We start from the raw sequence: 20,148 nt of genomic DNA, 5'->3' as shown, positions 1-20,148 counted from the left end.
GGCAATTTGCGCGTGGACGGCGGCAAAGTAAAGTATGCTTTATAAAAATTCAGCTTATTTGGCAACGAGTCCCGAATGTGCTCTCCTTGTTTCAAGCGAATATTTCTTCATAATCGTGAATACACTGTGTGTCTGTGTGTGTGTGTGTATGTGTGTGTGTGTGTGTGTGTGGGTGTGTGAATGTGTGCAGGTGTGGGCAGTATTGCCTGTTTACTCTCCTGGCTAGCTAGAATGTCAGCGCGTGTGTTTACTATACTCGCATACACAGACATTCTCTCACAATGCTGTGTACTTTATTTAGCATCCTTTTTGATCCTCTTACGATATTACATTCAAAAGGGTGACGATGACAGGCAACTTTGGGTTTAGCATTGCTGTAAATACCTTCATCTGGCTTGCTTCAAAGCTTTCCTAATCCAATACAGGAAATAGATAAGCGATGCTGGAATATTGAGGTATGCAAAACCAAATTGTTTCAATTGGCAGAAAACACATTTCGCATTTATTTTAAATGAAATTACTTTAAGTGGGCAATTCTCAATAGTTAAACCGCTTTCAATGAAGGAAGTTTTGTGGCAATCCTATAAAGTACTTGCTGAGGTATTATTATTATTTAATATAAACGAGGTGTTCTCTGCTTTTGAAACTTTGTAGTTTGGCAGCTGGATTCATTTGGTTGCCATTAACAATATTTTGGATTTCATAAAATATAAAAAGGGTTCCTTCAAAACTACTAAGAAGTGCGGTATTTTTCTAAAAATATCACGGAAATTTATTAAAATATATCGAGGGCTATAAATGTTATATTGATACACTAATACATTCAAAATATACCATAAAGTACAACATAAACCAGATTATTTATCAAAACAACGTATTTTTGCATATTAAATGATTGCTTAGATTACTGCTAACACCGACATTTTAGGGAATTATGAAAATCGACTTTTGTTACAAAATCACGCTTGCTATTTGCTATTCGCAAAATATAGGAAACGGAGCATCAATCTAAAACAACCTTGCAAAAATAACAAGAACTTTCGAAAAGTATATACATTTATCTCAACCGATTATAGTCTTCGAGATCCAGTGTTTCATATCGGCAGTTGACACTGATAAAGAATATATACTTTACGGAGTCGGAGATGTCTCCAGCTGCCTGTTACAAACATTTTTTTTTTGCATAAGTTATAATACCCCGTATGGATGATGGGTACAAAAAGATGAACACTCCAATAAACTCCAATGCGAGTAAGAAAGCTATAGTCGAGTGTGCTCGACTGTCAGAAAACAGTTTATACCCGCTACCCATAGGGTAGAAGGGTATTATAACTTTGTGCCGGCAGGAAATTTATGTAACAGGTAGAAGGAGGCATCTCCGATCTTATAAAGTGTATATATTCTTGATCAGAATCAATAGCCGAGAAGAACTAACCATGTCCGTCTGTGTGTCTGTCCGTCTGTCCACTGGATCTCAGAGACTATAAGAGATAGAGCTATAATTTTTTTTCGACAGCATTTGTTTGCACGCAGATCAAGTTTGTTTCAAATTTTTACCACGCCCACTTCCGCCCCCGCAAATCAAAAAAATCGAATAAAAAACATAACTTTAGAGCTACAGCTGCGATGTATGTATGTATGTACAATAATATTTGTAATAATTGTGATTCCTGAAAATTTGGTTGCGATCAGATAAAAATTGTGGAAGTTATTACTTACTAGGGGGTTTTAGTTGCTTTGGCCGACAATCTAGTATATTATGCCGCCTATGATATATTTTGAATCTGGCTCTATATCGGTATAACAAAAATGCTATTTGGTATATTTTTAGTATTTTTGTATTTTGGTATATTTAAAAAAATACCGCAATATTTTGATTTTATTAAAAATGGGTAGCGGGTATCTCACAGTCGAGCACACTCGACTGTAACTTTCTTACTTGTTTTAAATATACCAAATTCTACCAAAGACTATTTGGTATATTGATATAGTATTACATGTATAATGTACCATAGAGTAAATATACCAGATTGTCAGCCAAAGCAACTAAAACCCGTTGTAATTAGGCGTTTTTGACCATCGCAACCAAATGTTCAGGAACTGTAAAAACTGTACTTATTATTGTTCGTATTAAAAATCGACTTAGTCTTTAAAATTGCTTTATAAGGTAGAAGATGACTTCCTCTGCTTTTTCCAAACATTTTCAGTTATAATAGCCTTCTAACGTATGAATGAGTACTGTATGTATTAAAGATGTGGCAGGCACAAACAATTTAAAAAAGTGTTTTCTGCATATAAAACAAGATGAAGTCACTAAATTTGGAGACAATATTAGAGGTAAGTCCTTTACACATATCAATCCGTCCCTCTAACTCTTGAAAGAAAGTCAAAGTTTATTCAATACAAGTATATAGATTTCAATTCTTAAACTTAACTTCAACGATTAAAGGTTGTTCACAAAATTGAAATATCGAAACAACCAACATTAATGTTGATAATGTTAATAATGTTAAGCCATCATATGAGACGCCTTCTCGACCTTCCAGCCCTTAAGGTTAACAGATTCACAATTGAATCCTTGGGTCTTGTTATCCTGGTATAATCCTTGTTAAGTTCTTAATCGATTTGCGTGTCGTCACTGAGGATACGGCTGAGGGTGCGTCCCCCTTGGTCTCGACGCATTTACTCAATTACAATTACGACACCGTCATGCCGTGGCAAGCGAAGCAGTGGCGGGGAAGGTTCTGCAAGGGGGAAGGCGAGGGGTGTTGTGGAGCACCTTGAATCCAGAATCCCTCGATTGGCAATGGCAATGGCTCGTATATTCATAAATTATTTAAAGTATGTCAATATTTGTTTTGGTTGCCAACGATAATAATGATGATGGGCATGACGACGAGAATGATGACTTGGCCGTTGATTAAAGGACAGCTTCAGAGAGAGATTGTTGATGTATTTTGTCTGTATGTATAGGATACTATGTATATACTCGTATATGTACTTTCTTTATTGAACTTTAAATTAGTTTTATTTTGGCGTCCTCGTGCTGTGTGAAAAGCAAACAACAAACTTAATTGTAAATGACAGCGAAATAAGATGAAGCAAACGCAAAGCTGAAAGGAAATGCACGATGACAGAAAAACAACAAGAACAACAACAAATATAACAGCGAGAAAATAGCCTAGCAATTTGTATAATAAGTCCTCTCGGTGCCTTGGCTGGCCTCGTCTCGAAAAGATGAGTCCTGCTAAAAAGCGATGGAAGTACGGCGGAGCGTTAAATATAATGAGATAAGCTCATTAAAATGATGAGACTGGCAGGTGACGGTGCGGAGATCAGGAAAATTCAAATAAATGCCATGTCCTTTTGACCAATTGTGGGACGTCTTCGTCTTTTGTTTTTTTATCCTTCGTCTTCTGTCTTCTGTCTGCCTCCTGTCGACTGATCCCATCAATCAGACGATGCGCATTGCCAACTTTAAGTTAATTATGGAAACTTTTGCACTTGATTGATTCTCTTGCCAAGGCAACAACGTGCGAGAGACAGCGAGAGCAGAAGTAAAAACAACCACAACGACGAAAACAACAGACGCAGATACGAGAAACACCGAAGCGAGTTCCTTCTCGGGATGCACTGAAGCGTATAATCCTGACAATGTGCCGGCCCTGCGGTCCAACCGACTGTGATTGACATCAGGCACTTAACGCGTTTTTGTGTCGCCTAAAGTGAGTTGCCCCCGCTCTCTCCGCTCCCTCCGCCTGCCCTTCTGGCACTCTTGGTCTGTTAATGAGCCGCAAGTGCGCAACAGTCGCATGAGTTGGTAGCATGTGGCAACAGCATCTTCATATTTATTCTCACCCACTGCCCAGAAATGAAACACAGAATTTAGAGAGTTTTGTTTTTGGCTTTTTCCTTTATAATGCTTATAGAGACCGTGACCGAGGCCAAGACTGGGACTGAGACTTTTACTGAGACTTCGACAATGTACAACAACAACAAAATTGCACTTTCTATCTCGCATTAAAATTGTCTTCAAATTGTTTTCATCTTTTTCTGTTTATGCGTTCATATAATCAGCAGACTCATCAGCATGATGTCAGCATATTTAGTTAAATTCATAATGGATCTGCTTCATTTGCATTCCACAAAAGCGTTATGCAACAAATTCTTAAATTCTAATACATTTGCATTTAATTGGTTTAGCTAAAAGCACTCCTCAGTTTGACAGCTTTCGGGCTTAAACATATTCCAAATTTGTTATTACAATATATATTTCAATCATTTGATTATTATGTTGTATCGATTTCCTGAATAGAGTTAAGCGAGTCACAACAAAAATTGCATTTGTTGAATAAGTGTACAGTGAAAAAATATATATTTATCTATATACAGATATGCCTTTGGTCGAGGTCGAGTCAGCAGTAAGAATCTAATAATCACTTCTCAAATTCACATTTTCTTCTGCACCATTATTTTTTTAATTGATCTTTCAGTATTTGCTAAATTCTTGTGCGACTCTTGCTTCGCATTGCTTCGCTTCTCTGCCTCTGCTGACCTCAGCTTAAAGCTTCTTTGATAGCACGTGGAAGATTCAAGAATTGCATTCTAATGCAATTGATTATAATATTATATGATTCTTTTGTTAAACATTAAAGAGTACACAATAAATTCGGTGGGCATTTAGTTTGCTTAGATTCTTTTTTTTTATTTTGATTTGAATTGATACTTCGCGAGTATGTGTGTAACAAATAGTAATATTCATTTAAACACGCTGCGCTGCGTATGCGCGATGCAGATTGCGTATACGCCTGTTTACATAAATTAGTTTATTTTATTTTATTAGTTTAGTTTCGTTTAGTTTTGTTTTGGCGAAAAAGTTTAGCGTTGCCGCAACTTTGCTCTCAACTAGTGAGTATTTCCCATGTTTGCATTGCGGCAAATTAAAAGTTTAACCGAACAAAACTTTCTCCCCCCTTTTTTTTTTATTAAAATTTTTTAAATTTTAAGCTACAGTCGAACAGATTCTGAAGTGTTTGCTTCGCATGCATGCACATGTTTTGAGTGTGTGTTGAGTGTGTGATTGTCTAAGAAAAATCAACATAAAGTTCATTCTCGAAAGCAGAGAGCGAAGTATAAAGAAAACCAGAGATGTCTTATTAGATTTTGACCTAGTATTTTTGCTTAAGCGTATGAGTTCGAAACTGTTAGAAGATAGTGTAAATATATCTTAAACAATTATGTTTATATCTTCTAAAAGAGTTTAATAAATATATACCATATGGCTTTATGAACTATTCAATTTTTGTGTTAGCTTAGTTAATAACAACAGTCAACATTTAACAGTCATTCCGATATGAGTTTTCTTTACGATTTGGAAGAGATTTTTTTGTTTTGCTTGTTTCGAAGTACTCAAAGGAGCTCTTTCATAAATATGCATTTATAATATATATCCACTATATATGTATATATGTATGTTATTTGTATGTGTGTAAACTCTTAAAACACATTTATAAACATTATATTCTTAATAAAATAGTTCTCTACAACATTTCTGTGGGCTATTCTTGAGTTCACGCTTAGAAAAAAATTGACAGCATATTAAAAATCGCATGGAACACATAGAAATATATTTGTTTAATTTTTGCTTAATTTCTTTTAACTACGAGCACATACATATGTGGGCATTTTTTGTGATTATGTGTGTGAGTATGCGTGTGCTTGTGTGTGTGCCACGCCCAATCACAAGTCACAGTCAGACACGCGTCTCGCTTATCAACGAGGTCTGCCTTTAAAAGTAGGTGCGGTGCCAACATCAAGGCCAGACACTTGCCCCGACTTATCGTCCCGTTCGGTCTCTGTTCGATTGCCGTCTGGGTTTAACTAAGAAACCCAATCAAAACATCCGCCATAAACAAAAGAAACAATCGCGAGTCGGAGGCCTGACACTAGTCATTTATACTCGTCTACGAGCTAATGACTTGTTCTACCATATCTTGATTTGCTGCTTTGTTTTCTTTGACTGTTCGTTCGAGGTGCGGTCAACGTTGCAGGCGCAGTCACTGCAGGCTATTCTGTCTATCCTTTTTATCCCAGTTACCAATTAGCTAGGGTATTATAGCTGCGACAGGAAATGTAAGTGACAGGAAGAAGGAGGAAGAAGGGAATATAACAAATTACTGCACTGAAGGAATACTAAGATATACCAAATGCTAGGAAAGAGCTTTTTGGTATATCTTAGTAGTATACTGCAGTATACAAATTTGGTAGGAGATAGAGCTTTTGGTATGTCTTAGTATTTTTTCAGTACATTAATTGAATATTCTTTTAGATATGTTTTGCGTTTGGCCTGTACACATACAACTTTTGGTATATTGTAGTATTTTCCCGTAATTTAATTTTGTATATTTTGACAATAATACCACCTGTCTATCCACATATAGCTTTCGCTGTATTTTAGTTGTTTTTGGTATATAACAATTTGGTATGTTTTAACTGTAACGCCGCTTTTGCATTTAGTAATAATGGGTAGCGGGTATCCCGACTATAGATTCCTAACTTGTTAGATCTGCATTTTCGAATTTGAGCTTTAATTTTTTTACCAAGAAAAGTCTGCGCTTTTGATATTTTTATTAACCTACACAAGTCAGGCTAACGAGACTTTTGGCATGCCAATGCTAAATACTATTTGCAAATTTCAGCAACATTTTTATTAGGTTCTTTTTTGTGTCAGAGTTTAATAACCTTTCTTTATGTACAGACAGCTATGCATACACTCACACACACTCATCTCAACTGTACCCACATACATATAGATTTACATATATTTTGCTGCATATAGGACTATAGTATGACATACATGCATATGTTGTACACAAATTGGCTGTAACATATTTGCAACGTTCATAATAATTCGTCGACTTTATAATACTCGTAAAAATGCTTTAAAAAAGAGAACATCAAAAACAGTTTTAGCAAGCTGAGCATTGGCTATATAACTTAGGTATTTACGAGTACGTCTATATGGTAGATAATATTGGGCTATGTATTTATGTAAATTGCGGTCTCTTTAAAATACTAGCAAAATAATTTTATTTCATTTTCGTTTTTCTTGTATTTTAGGTTTAGCTCTGATTTGCTGCCTGATTTGCTCGATTCTCTTAAAGCACGTGAAGATTTTCACAGCTTTTGGATTTGGAAATGTCGCTAAGGCAAATTTTCTGTAGAATTTCCTTTGCCAGATGTAGGGATATGTGGGTGCGTGAGGTTTTCATCTTCGAGGTAGATTTCTTTTCGCGTTTCTCCTTGAGGCGCATCTGCAAAACACGAAAATATTTGTTCAACACCCCCATTTGAAATTGAATCGCCATTAAATGGGAGGTATATTAAATATCCGGACTTTGTCACAATTTTCATTAATTAGTGAGCTTTTGGGTCTGACAAGGCCAGCAAACTGGTGCTTACCACACAGCCACACACACACACACATACACACCGACCGACAGCCAACGAGTAACCGCAAATCCATTTAAGTTATTTCCTGCACAATTTTCGCATGCATCAGTGAGTTGCGTGTATTTCGCACCTAAACCTAAATAACCGCAAAGCCTCAATGTGTTCTGGTGGGTGAGGGGAAGTAACTGAAGCGTAACCTACTACTCTAAGAGCCTTGCTTACCTGCTTCAATATGCCGACGAGCAGTTCATCGACATTGTGCTGTATGCCGCTGGACGTCTCAATAAATTTGGCATCGCGTGAGGCGGCCAACGTTTTGCCCTCTGTGTGGGTGGAAGGAGAGCAGAAATGAAGAGTGAAATATGAAATGAGATTGGAAATGCGAGTGGTGAATGGCGAGTGGGAAATGGGGATGAAACGGCAATGAAATCAAGCCATCATAATTAAGTCCTGGATTTCATAGGCTTTTCTTTTGCAGCTAGAGATGAGTGCGTGAGCACGAGACTAGAGCAACGTCGTGTCACGGAGTGATACTCGCACATCTCTAGTTGCAGGAAAACGGCTAATGAGAACGTGAACATGACTCAAACGGAGTCGTGTCACTCGGCGACACGAGCTCATCACTAACCGAAAAACCATCTTGATTGCCTACCTTGCGATGTGATAAGCCGTGCCCGAGCCAAATCCGCTTTGTTGCCAACCAATATGACTGCCTTGTCCTTGGTATAATTCTCCTGCCACAAATAATTGATAATCTCCTCGGCAATGCGAAATGAGCCCTTGTCGACGACGGAGAAGACAACAACGCAACCGTGAGGCTCGTACGTCGAAAGCGAGTTCTCCACACTCATCTCGACGCTGGGATGATCGATGAATACCATGTCGGACTCCTCGTCGTCCAGCAGAACGCTCACCGTCTTCTCGCCGAACTCATCGTCTAAAACTCAGATCAGAATTAAACTCTATAGACATAAGCGGAAACCAGCGGCAATGGGATTGGCATAGGTTCCACATCAAAAAACTTGGGGTAGCACAAACTACTCACTGTCCCACTGCTATCCGTCTCCACCTCCCACCGGACAGTCAACTTACCTAGACTCGCATCGTAGGTGTGCATGTACTCCGATGTCATAAACTGATTCACCAGCGCCGTCTTTCCCACACCTGCATCGCCCAGCATGACGACCCGATATCGTGCCGGCGGCGGTGGCTCCAAATTTTCCGATTCATCGGGAGAGGCCGGCAGAGAGTCCACATTGGCATAGCCGGCGCCACAACAGCTGCCCTCGAAAGGCGACCTCTCGCTGGCCCGACTGTTGGTTGAGTTCACGCTGGTGTTGCTGCGGGATCTGCGCGAGATGATCGAGTCGCCACAGTTGACCACGTTGCCCTTGCTTATCGAAAAGTGGCGCAGTCGATACAGATCATCGCTGGCCCTCGGATTATATGGACGTTCTGGCAACGAGCAGACGCGCGGACGAATGTGATCGGGAACTATTGAGAAATTAGGAAAATTTTGGAGTGGTTAGCATCAACTTGAATGTGTAATATCCGCGTACACTTCATCACTTTTATTATAACTCTTTCTAAAACTTGAAAGCTGATTTAACTGAATAATGTCTATCAACTAATAACTCGAGTTAGAATTTAGTGTCATTCGAATAAAATATAGGACACACTTTGCTTTTGTATGAATCTTGGCTAATATTCTAATCTGTCTCTATATTGATTGTGTGATGTAAATATGTAAATGTTTTTTTTAATACGATGTAAATCTAGTCCTGATCTTCCACTATGTTTAGTTAGACAATTGTTAATATAGAATTAGGTTAAGCTGCAGTATCCTAATTTAAACAGAACTTAACCCGAAAATGAAATAAATAGAAAAAAATGTATTCTATATACGTTTATGTTATTATTTCGATAAATTGAACCCTATATTTGCTAATGCTAATTAAAAACATGATTACTGAATTACTTAGTTAATAACTAGTTCATAGGTATCATTATTTATCATTATTTATCATTCGGCTATTTCGTTAATTTTTTTTTGGCGTAATTTTTCAGTTTTCTTACAAAAGTTGAAGATGGTTTGTCCTAAGCTAAAACCTATTTACATTTTTATAAATATGATAATTGTAAAAAAGTAACTTAAATTTAGATCAATTTATAATTATCACCAAATAATGATAGTTTAAGCTTTAAACTATTAAAATATTATAATATAAAAATAAAATAATTCAATATTTATGAAGAGAAAATAAAACAAGTAAGAAAGCTACAGTCGAGTGTGCTCGACTGTGAAATACCTGCTACCCATTTTGAATAAAAGCAAAATATTACGGTAATAATCTCAAAATATTAAAAATAAATATGCATGTATTTTCGATCGGGATTTGAACTCGAGCACCACCGACCGGGTGGTTAAACAAAAAAAAAAGTTTGTACTTCGAGCGGGTTTGAACCCAGGCACCACAACATGGGCGGCTTGCACTCTACCAATAGAGCTATCGCATTGCCTCTTGCATACAGATACAAATATAGAGGCGAGCATGTATATACGTATACGCATACATACAACACATACATAGAAGGCGTTTTTGCCCATACAAAACTATTTCTTTAATAACTTAAACAATTTTTATCTGATCGCAACCATATTTTCAGAAATCATAAATACTGCAGTTACTATTGTATATACCAAACTTCGCAGCTTTACAATTACGCTTGTTATTCAATTTTTTTGATTTGCGGGGGCGGAAGTGGGCGTGGCAAAATTTTGAAACAAAGTTGATCTGCGTGCAAACATAACAAATGCTGTCGAAAAAAATTATAGCTCTATCTCTTATAGTCTCTGAGATCTAGGTGTTCATACAGACGGACGGACAGACACACAGACGGACGTCCCGGCTGTTGACGCTGATCAAGAATATATACTTTATAGGGTCGGAGATGCCTCCTTCTACCTGTTACATACATTTCCTGCCGGCACAAAGTTATAATACCCTTCTACCCTATGGGTAGCGGGTATAAAAAGGAAAATATTAATAAGAAGCAATTTAACTAGAACTAAACAAGTTAAACATAAACCAATAGCATATTAATAATAATAAAGGCGAATCTTGGTTACTAGCTTCATAATTTATAACCTCTAACTGGTAATATTATGAAACAATAAATAAGAAAACATATTGATATGTGATACACATTCAATTATCTTTACTGAATCTAGATTTATGCTTATTCAATCATATTTTAATATTTTTTTATGATTAAGATTGGTGATTTTCGATGACCGAAAGATTAGTTTCATTAAAATATGAGTTGATAATTGTACACTTACATATTTTGAAATATGTTGCATAAAGGAAAAATAGATTGATAAAAATGTGAAACTATGCTCAATCCATGGTTTAGTCATGACTTTGCAGTTCTTCAACACATTTGGCGGACCGAATTATACAAATGTAGTGTGGTAGATGTTCACACTTAATAAAACACGAATTGCAGATTAGCGTCTGATTTATTCTGCTGCTCGATCAAGACTGACCGCGCAGCTTAATTATGTATAATACGAATGTGAAAAGAGAGAAATGATAAAGAGAGCCAATATCGAGAGAGAGAGAGTTCGGATAGCCGAGAGAGCATCGAGTTAAAGTATATGTATGTATGTGTGTGTAGGCACACGTCCTACTACAACTCGGCCATCCTGCGAACCAGATCTCCTGATCTTGACTTTACAAAGAATAAAAATAAATCTTAACTAATACTTTTACTATTATTTCGTACAGTAAAACATTTTTATACATTTTTACTTATTATTTAATTCTTGCCTGATTAAAACATTGAAAAGTTTCTTCCATGTAAACATGGAAGTAGAAGCTGAGTTTACTAATTTGATAAATCTTTGTTGTTCTTAATTATTTTCTTCTAATAATTCCATAAAAGTTTTTTTTTGCATTTAATCTATCGCCCTTAATAAATTGATCCTCTAATAGTTGTGATTTAGCATAACAATCTCGTAACAGTTGTGGTTTAGCATAAATATTTCCTAACAGTTTGTTTTTCAGCCACTTCTTCAGTTGTGCCGTAGTGTACTTCTTAAATGTAGGCGTGTTCATTTTTTTTTTAGCCGATCCCACTTCTGAAATTGTGGTAGTTGTTCACACTTAATAAAACACGAATTGCAGATTAGCGTCTGATTTATTCTGCTGCTCGATCAAGACTGACCGCGCAGCTTAATTATGTATAATACGAATGTGAAAAGAGAGAAATGATAAAGAGAGCCAATATCGAGAGAGAGAGAGTTCGGATAGCCGAGAGAGCATCGAGTTAAAGTATATGTATGTATGTGTGTGTAGGCACACGTCCTACTACAGTAGTAATGTAGTTAACAAACAGCAATTTCTTAAAGTTTTTAAAGGGTCTACGTCCAAAATCTACCTAATGTATGTATATTTGCTATAGTCTCAGAGAATATCACATCGCAGCATAACTCTTTACTTACCTGGCAACTCGAGAAAATTGGAGGTGCGTCGCTGTCGCCCGCGATTGGAGCTCTGGAAGGCTAGCGGACCGATGTCATCGTTGGAGAAGATGGATGTGTTGGAGACGGCGCTCTTCATGGACTCGCGTGAGCTGCGACGACTGGCCAGATAGGCAAGTCCACCCTTGGAACTGCCTCGACGTCGAGGCTTGTACTCGACCGGATCGCGCTTGGGCTTGGCTGGCTTGCAGCCGCTGAGCTCGTGCTCCGAGTCCTTGGTGAGATCGCTGGTGGACTTCCGATAGCGCAGCGAGACAACACTGTCCGAGCAGGTGCGATCCAAGGTGGAGTGCGAGCTGTGGAGCACTTGATAGCCAGGATTGGAGGTAATGTTGATGGCATGACGTCGCTGACGATGCGAATGCGGTTCATCCGACATGGTGACATGGCCAGCATCGGTGTCCGTGTAGCTGAAGCTTGTGGTTGTCGTGGTCACCAGTGTGCTGTTCGTGTGCTGTGTCATCTCACCCGATTCCATTGAGAGCTGAGTGCACTCCGTAATACACGAGTCGCGTTTCAGGCCATAGTAGCTGCCAGTGGAAGCACTTCCAGCTCCTCCTCCACTGCTGTAGCCACCCGCAGAAGATGCTGCTGTTGCTCCAGTTGTTGCTGTGGATGTTGCTGCTGCGGCAGCATTGAGGCAACGTGCCTCAATCTTGGTTATCACCGGCAGCTCCCACTCGTCGCGACGTCGCTTACCACTCCCCCCGCGTTGCCCGCCCACACCTGTTGTGGTCAACTGTGGCAACGTTTCTAGAGGCTGCTTTGAACGCATCAGCTTCTTGGAGCCCTGGCGACGAGGCGAACTCGGTGGCTCGTAGTACAGCGAGCCATCATCCGGCGAGATGGGTTCGTAGTACTCAAACTTGCGGCCCAGCGCTGCCTGATCCATGCCGGGACCCGGACTGACGGCATCAAAGACAAATTTACACGGGGATTTGGGACTGCGCACGCCATGGCCGCTCATCAGCGACGAGGAGTCGTCCATGGATCCCGAGGCCGAGCCCGATGTGGGCGTTTGGTAGTAGGACGACGGTGTCGAGCTGCTCACCTCATCGCAGCTGTCGTTGGCAAAGGTCGTGGTAATCTTGGGACTGCGCGGAGGCTCATAGCTGCCATAGCCATAGGCGGACTGTGTGGACGTGGCATAAACCGAGGGCGGCGCTGGATGATAGCTCCTGCACAGAGAGAAAAGACAATATTTGAAAATGGAAAGCAATTTCGGTTCTACTTTAGCCATAATTCTGTTTAAATTTGTTAAATGAATCCTGTTTGACGATTAAAACGATAAGGAATTCCTTAAAGGTAGTCTAGAATCTTCCTTTCCTAATCTACTCATCATTTTTTTCCATTTTAGGTCTGTTAGTAGAGCTGTCCCCATTCATTCTTAAAGTTGCTTAATTTTAAATGGTAATCGATTTAATTGGGATTTCGTATATAGCATTATACAAAAAAAAGGACATTGTAATAATTTTAACAAGTGAGAATGCTACAGTCGAATGTCGTAGACTCATTTCCAATAAAAGCAATACTAAAAATATACCATCGGTTTTTTTTAGATATATTGATACACTATGTACATACGGACGGACGGACAGACGGACAGACGGACATATAAATAAAGTCTCGGTTGTCTGATCAAGAATATATACTTATATAATACTTTATAGGGTCGGAGACGCCTCATTTTGCCTTGTACATACATTTCCTAGAGGCACAAAGTTATAATGCCTTTTTACCCTATGGGTATGGGGTATAACAGTACCATATAGTATTAAATTTGAAACTGGAATTTAAGCATTTCGCTATTAAAACAATGAAATATTTGCGTACTTAAATTAAGTAAATCTTGGATTATACTGATATTGAGACTTTTTCAAGCTTAATTTAACGTGTTTATTTTGCAATTTTTTATTATTTTTTTCTGTGAAACCAACTCAATCTCGTATTTAGAATTTTATTTGTGTTTACTCACCTGGGCGACTTGGGCGTGGCGCCTTTGTAGGGCAAAGGATTGCTGGCCGCACGTGCTGGCGTCTTGTGTCCGCCACCATGTGCATGCCCATGGGATTGTTGATGCCCATGTCCATGCCCACCATAGCCACCTCCTCCGCCTGCGCCACCAGCTGATGACTCGCCGCCATCCCAGCTGTGCTGCTGTTGAGCCATTTTATCCAATTGCTCGACTGGCGTTTAGTCCTCTTGCTTTTGCTGCTGCTGCTGCTGATGCTGCTGAAAGTTGGTCGCAACTCATGTGTAAATATTACGGGCCATTACTCAACACAAACACAAACACACAAATACACCCACACCCACACCCACACACACACATAAACACATTTGCCTAAAAGTCCGCAGCGAGCAAACATAATTTATGGTTTTATCTTTATTTAATAAAATAATGAAAACTACAATAAAACGCAAAACGCAAAACACATAAAGACCACGGCCGCGGCCTCGACCAAGCCATCATTCCTTTCCCCCTCCCCTGCCCCCTCTTTCCCACCCCCTTTTGGCCACCACAATTCCGCCTAAATGGCTCACGGGCTTAGCAAATTTGTTGTGCGTGTGTCTCGATGTGTGTGTTTTTGTGTGTGAGCGTGTGTCAGCAAATTGCTTATGAAATTTTGCGTTGTGGCTCCCTCAAAGTTGACAGCACAAGTGGCTGTGGTTGAAACCCCCCACCTTAACTCCTCCTCCCCACCCACTTTGCGGCTGTCCACTCAGCTGTGAGGTTAAGCTCTTAAAGCATTTTGTTGCAGCTTTCAAATGTTGTCTTTTGTCGCACGTTGCATGCAACAAGCTGCCTCGGCTGCCATTGATTCCCCGCTGTGTGTGTGCGGGCAAAAACTTGATGTTTGTCTTTTAGCTGGCTTACCGAACTGCCAGACACACGCAAACTCACACGCAGAGAACGACTTGTACTGACAGCAAAGTAGTTTGTCAGCAGTTTAAAGATTCTTGTCCTAATCTAGGTTCAGCCGACAATGCCACTGAGTGAGGTTCGACAGACAATTAGAGACGCTAACTTGTTGAATGTTGAATCAAGTTAACTAAATTTGTAATCCCAAACAAATTATCCTACTCCTACTTTCACATGATTAACGCCATCAATCATTTAATTTAACTTGGCATCCTTATTACGCATGTAACACCGAGGTAACATGCTCTGCCTTAAACTTTTGTGATTGAATACGAAACTCAGTTCAAATAATCTTTACTAATACTACAAATCTAATATTTTTGTATTGCTGCAACAAAATGATAATTGTTCCATCGAGAGACGCAAGAACCTACCAGATTTTTGTTGCGGCTATGCATTAAGGGGTATTATAACTTTGTTCCCACAGAAAAGCATGTAACAGGCAGAAGGAGGCATCTCCGACCCTGTAAAGTACATACTATATATATTTTTTATCTGAAGATCAAGTTTATCAGTTTTTTTACCTCACATTTTTCTGCCGCCGCAAATCGATAAAAATCAAATCACAAGCGATATTTTGAAGCTACAGTCTAATTTTAATACAGACAACTATAACTATAATATTTATTATTCCTGAGAAATACATATATTGTGATCGGATACAAATTTTAGAAGGTATTTGAGAAATACTTCTGTATGGCTAATTACGCCTCTGGAATGGTAAATTCAAGTGCAATTTCTTCTTTGTTGGTCTCCCTTTATAATTATTTTAATTTTCAATTGAAACGCAGTTCAAACATTAATTAAATATCGATGCAATGAAAAACAGAATTTAGGATTTAGATATTTAACTAAAAGTAAAATGACAATTTCCAGAAAAATTCAAATCAGATTAAGCTAACATTCGATTAGTGATTCCCACATCATCCTCTCATTTTAAACACCAATTAAATTTAATACCTTTTTATTTTATCTTTATAATATTAACTTTGTTTCATGAAGTGTCTCGTAAATGCTAAATTTATAAAATACAAAAAACCTTTTTCTCAGCTTCCGTAGACTCATTCATAGGACGAATTTAGTTAAGTTGATTTCATTTACGTGATGTGCGAACTCAGGTGTCTGGCTGTGGCAAGTTGTACTTGCATCACTTGGTGCCAGTTCAAACGTCTAAGCAATTGATCTTTAACAGCAGAACAAAGTTCAATTCGAGCTGTCAACTGATTTCGATTTTCATTGGCATTTCTCTTGCTGATTTGATTGTTGCATAAAGGCGCTCTTTAACTATTTGTACTACAGTTTTATGGTTGTTCCTAATATAAAAAGAACATATAGTTATACTCCTGCAACGTGCAACGACAGCAACAGCAAAAGCGCCAGCGACACTGCTATAAAATTGTCCAGCACTTACATGAGCAAATCTAGTGTCTTCCTTTTATTGTCCAGCTCCTGCGGAGCTCATTTTCATCGAGTCTCAACTGTTGCCATAGCTTGCTCTCCTGTCCCCACCTCATCACCCCACGCGTTTAGTTATCTATTGTATTGTGTGTGCAGCGTATACAAATAGCCAGTCACCCACTCACCTTCGCTCTGAGCAGATACAAAAGCGTGGCTGCGTGGATACGTGCTCATATTGTAAAGCAAATAATATGGAAGCAGCCAACTGAGGGCGAAAACTCACCGTCTACTCGGGTATATATGATTGTATTCTTACTTCTATATACTCCCTAAACGGGCTGCCCTTTGGGGCTTTACTTGGCTGCGACAATAACTGCAACTGGTGGCACATTCAACGTTCAAAAGTATACTGTAAATTCTATTCAGTTGTGCGGAAGTAATTAGCAGAGATAAAACTTACTGATGGCTTTACTTATTTCCAAGAATATTTATGACATTTACCTTTAGCTGAAAAACGTGCTTGCTTCACAAAATCAATAAGTAGAGCAAAGTGTTAAATTTAAATTTAATTTAACTTGACATGGCAGAGCAAGTTCTTGAATATTATGAACTTTCTTAGCTTATGTTGTAGCTGAGATTTCATTTATGCAAATCAAAGTATTATTATTTAGAGATTCTCTAATATCTTTTTCAATTACTTTACAGCAACTATATTAGCTTTAATAACTCTCCAGAGTTAATTACAGAGTATATTATAGTCGAGCACTGCACTCAGTTAATTTAACTACGCTTCAGTGTGCCTGGGAATCACGTAACCTGGCCTGTTGCCACCACAACCAATCATTCAGATGGACAGACAGGCAGACGGACAGACAGACAGATGGCGAGACACATGGACAGTGTAGGGGAGTAAGCTGGCTTGGAAGCATGGATAGAATAATCATACAAATGTTGAATAGAAAACACAGTTCCGTGTAACTTTCCAGTGCTGATAACATTGGACAACAGTTTTGGTTATGCGAAAAATCTGTGGACACCGAGAACAGCAAAAGCAAAAGCAACAGAGACACAAAAATGTCAGCTCCAATCTTATTCGCCCTTTCACTCTTATCTCATGGCATCTTTGTCTATTTATCTCTGTCTGTCGTCGCAAACGAATCAGTTTGTGTGTTGGCATTACGAGAATTGTCTATGCATGACAGGGATATCAGAGCCTACGCCATAGGAACGCAGTGAGCTTATGCTATTGTGTTTCAACACATGGAATTTGTAAGAATTTTACATAAACGATATGCGACTCACACTTAAGCAGGTAGCAGGAACAAAGCTATCTGCAGGGTCAATATAATTGCTACATATTTGATAAGGCAGCAGACTCAATATATTTCTCTTTTTCTATTCTCCTGACCAACTCACACAGGTGATGGAATTCAATAATGAAAAATGAATAACTTATGCATTTGTTTTTATTGTATTTCAAAGTTATGCATAACATTTGCGGAAAGATAACCTGAGGCCATAAACTGATTTGATTTTGAGGGGATTTGTGAATAAACAACTAAGAAAGTTTTAGTCTAGTGAGCTCAACTGTGAGATACCCGTCACTCATTTTGATTAACAACAAAATATTGCGGTATTATTCATAAAATATACCAAAATAAAATAACAATGAAATATACCAAATGTTAGATTTTTGGTATTTTTATATAGTACCATTTAAAATATACCAAGAGTGTAAAAATATACCAGATTGTTAGCCAAAGAAACTAAGACACGAAGTAAGAATTTTTCCCCATAAAAAAGAATTTCTAAAATATCTTCTCCAATTTTTATCTGACCGCAACCAAATTTGAAGGAATCATAGAGACTATAGTTGTTATTGTATGCATCACAATTTTACATATATAATATGTATATATATTAAATACAATTCCTGGAGGCACAAAGTTGTAATACTTGTCTACCCTATGGGTAGCGGGTATAAAAACACAGCAGAGGGATGTAATGAGCATAACGAAGGAAAAGGATTGGCGACTGAGTAATTTGTGAGAGTTACTTGGAAAAATATACGCTGTTTGGAATAGTCATCGAAAAGTTCAAATGTCTCTGACCTGTGGCCAAAACTGTCTGCTACTCCTAGCCTTGCCTTGTGACAGCTCTCTAATAACAACGTCATCACCATCATCATCATCAAGCGTAATGAACCTGAGTGCAGTGCCAAGAGCTATTAGCTTATGGGTAAACCTCTAACCAGTGAACGACTTGTTTCGTCTTGTCCAACGCAGAGGAGAGGGAGAGAGTGGCTCAACCCTTTTAAGTAAACTTTGCTTAATTACATGCCCGCACCCGTTAAGCACATATTTAACGCCCACATAACGTATACGTCTCTACGTGTCTGTATACATAAGTAAACATAAATATTTTCTGAGCAACCACCGCACCTCTTAGTGCTTAGTGCTTACTCTTTGGATATCGGCTGAGTTCTGGCCGGCCAGCACTTGGCTCCCAGAATTAGCGTTTGTGGTGAAAAATGAATATGTTGCTGCTGCTGCTGCTGCTGAGTGTGTGTTGATGTTGATGTTGCTGTCTGTATGTGTGTGTGTGTGCAGCATAAACAAGAAAAGTCCATAAAACACTTAGGATCAAACAATATACAAGGGACGTCAAGAAAGTGTAGCCTACTTAGTGGGGCAAAATGGGGGCTGAGTTCTCTTGCTGGTCAACGACAACGACAACAAGAACGAAAACAGAAATGGCAATGGCGAATTAGAATTCTAGGCTAAAAGTCACGTTCGCAACTTAGTTATTAGATTCTGGGCAGCCACTTGGCACCAACCACCGACCCCCCGATCCCTGACCCCGCGCAGCCCATCGATTTTATTGCAACACATAATTCTTGGCGTGCGCCATTTGTGCAAATCTCATGTTGATGGCATATTAAGTGACTAGCTGAGGCGAACTGAGAAACGGGCCCAACAATTTAGTTTTAAATGCGTCATTTGTGGGTGCTGGGGGCAATCTCGGCCGTCCACAGTGTGTGTGTGTGTGGGTGCCACAATGGAGCACAATTGTGGCGCAGGTTGGGTGTAATTAGACGCGTCTGGCTGAGAAAGTTGGGCGCGAGGATTAGCAATTAAGCGAGTGTCCTGTGCGGCGAACGACGAGCAACAAGTGCTAACAGGGACACGCGTAATCCCAGCAACCGACACACACACACACACACACACACAGTCACTGACACACGCACAGGCATACATAGACACACTCACACGCAGACAGACGCAGTCTCTCGTAAGTGAGAAGTTTGAGCGTAGAAAGAGCAGCGCATAAATCAACATGTCAAATCGCAGCTTAGCAGCAGACAGCACACACATACACACACTACTCTTCCACTCCCACACACACACACACACACACGCATATATACACACAGACTTATACTTAGTCTCAACTTAGGAGGAAATCATATTTTATGTTTACCATTCTGGGTTGTTTTTGCAAATTGCGCTTGTTTGTAATTTCCGAAATGAACTTTTCTAATTGTCTTAATTGCGTTACAACACACTCTTGCTATCTCCGTCCCACTCCCACTCCCAGTCCGACTCCGACTCGCACTCCCGCACTCTCGCTGCGTCTCCTTCGTGCACAAGTAGAGCTATTGGTACTATAAACTAAGAACACCAAGCAACAGTTTGTACAGTTAACCGTTTGCCTCTCGCTGCACTTCCGTTTCCGCTTGAATCCGCGCGTTGCAAGTGCTGCAAAATGCCGCACACGATAATCAACGACAGTTCGCGTCCGTAGCTCGAGCTGAACTGTGTCTCGGCTC

The 20,148-nt window shown here is 39.1% G+C and overlaps 1 protein-coding gene across 3 annotated transcripts; it reads right to left on the bottom strand.

Annotated features, from left to right (window-relative positions):
- Positions 1–6,349: 6,349 nt before the first annotated feature.
- LOC133842750 (uncharacterized) lies at positions 6,350–20,148 on the bottom strand. Of its 3 annotated transcripts, none has more exons than XM_062275962.1 (7): positions 19,800–20,148; positions 13,974–14,230; positions 11,960–13,176; positions 8,545–8,946; positions 8,105–8,395; positions 7,675–7,775; positions 6,350–7,313 (listed from the first exon to the last, which is right to left on the bottom strand). In XM_062275962.1, exons 2-7 carry the CDS (start codon positions 14,165–14,167, stop codon positions 7,158–7,160), a joined length of 2,361 nt encoding a protein of 786 aa, XP_062131946.1. In that variant the 5' UTR covers positions 14,168–14,230; positions 19,800–20,148; the 3' UTR covers positions 6,350–7,157. The 3 variants fall into 3 exon arrangements, with proteins under 3 accessions (XP_062131946.1, XP_062131948.1, XP_062131947.1); XM_062275964.1 differs by having other exon boundaries at positions 8,105–8,389; positions 19,800–20,147; XM_062275963.1 differs by lacking the exon at positions 19,800–20,148 and having other exon boundaries at positions 13,974–14,424.

This window comes from Drosophila sulfurigaster, chromosome 3 (genome assembly GCF_023558435.1).
Source record: "Drosophila sulfurigaster albostrigata strain 15112-1811.04 chromosome 3, ASM2355843v2, whole genome shotgun sequence".
NCBI lineage: Eukaryota > Metazoa > Arthropoda > Insecta > Diptera > Drosophilidae > Drosophila > Drosophila sulfurigaster.
Note: the sequence above shows the minus strand (reverse complement) of the source record. Positions and strands in the feature narration are given on the sequence as shown.

Bases quoted from the DNA above. Each gene is read 5' to 3' on its own strand.
- LOC133842750 (XM_062275962.1), bottom strand. From the start codon at position 14,167: ATGGCTCAACAGCAGCACAGCTGGGATGGCGGCGAGTCATCAGCTGGT. The intron at 13,177-13,973 runs GTGAGTAAACAC...CTCTCTGTGCAG, and splicing joins GCCACGCCCAAGTCGCCCAG to GAGCTATCATCCAGCGCCGC. The intron at 8,396-8,544 runs GTAAGTTGACTG...TTCTGATCTGAG, and splicing joins CACCTACGATGCGAGTCTAG to TTTTAGACGATGAGTTCGGC.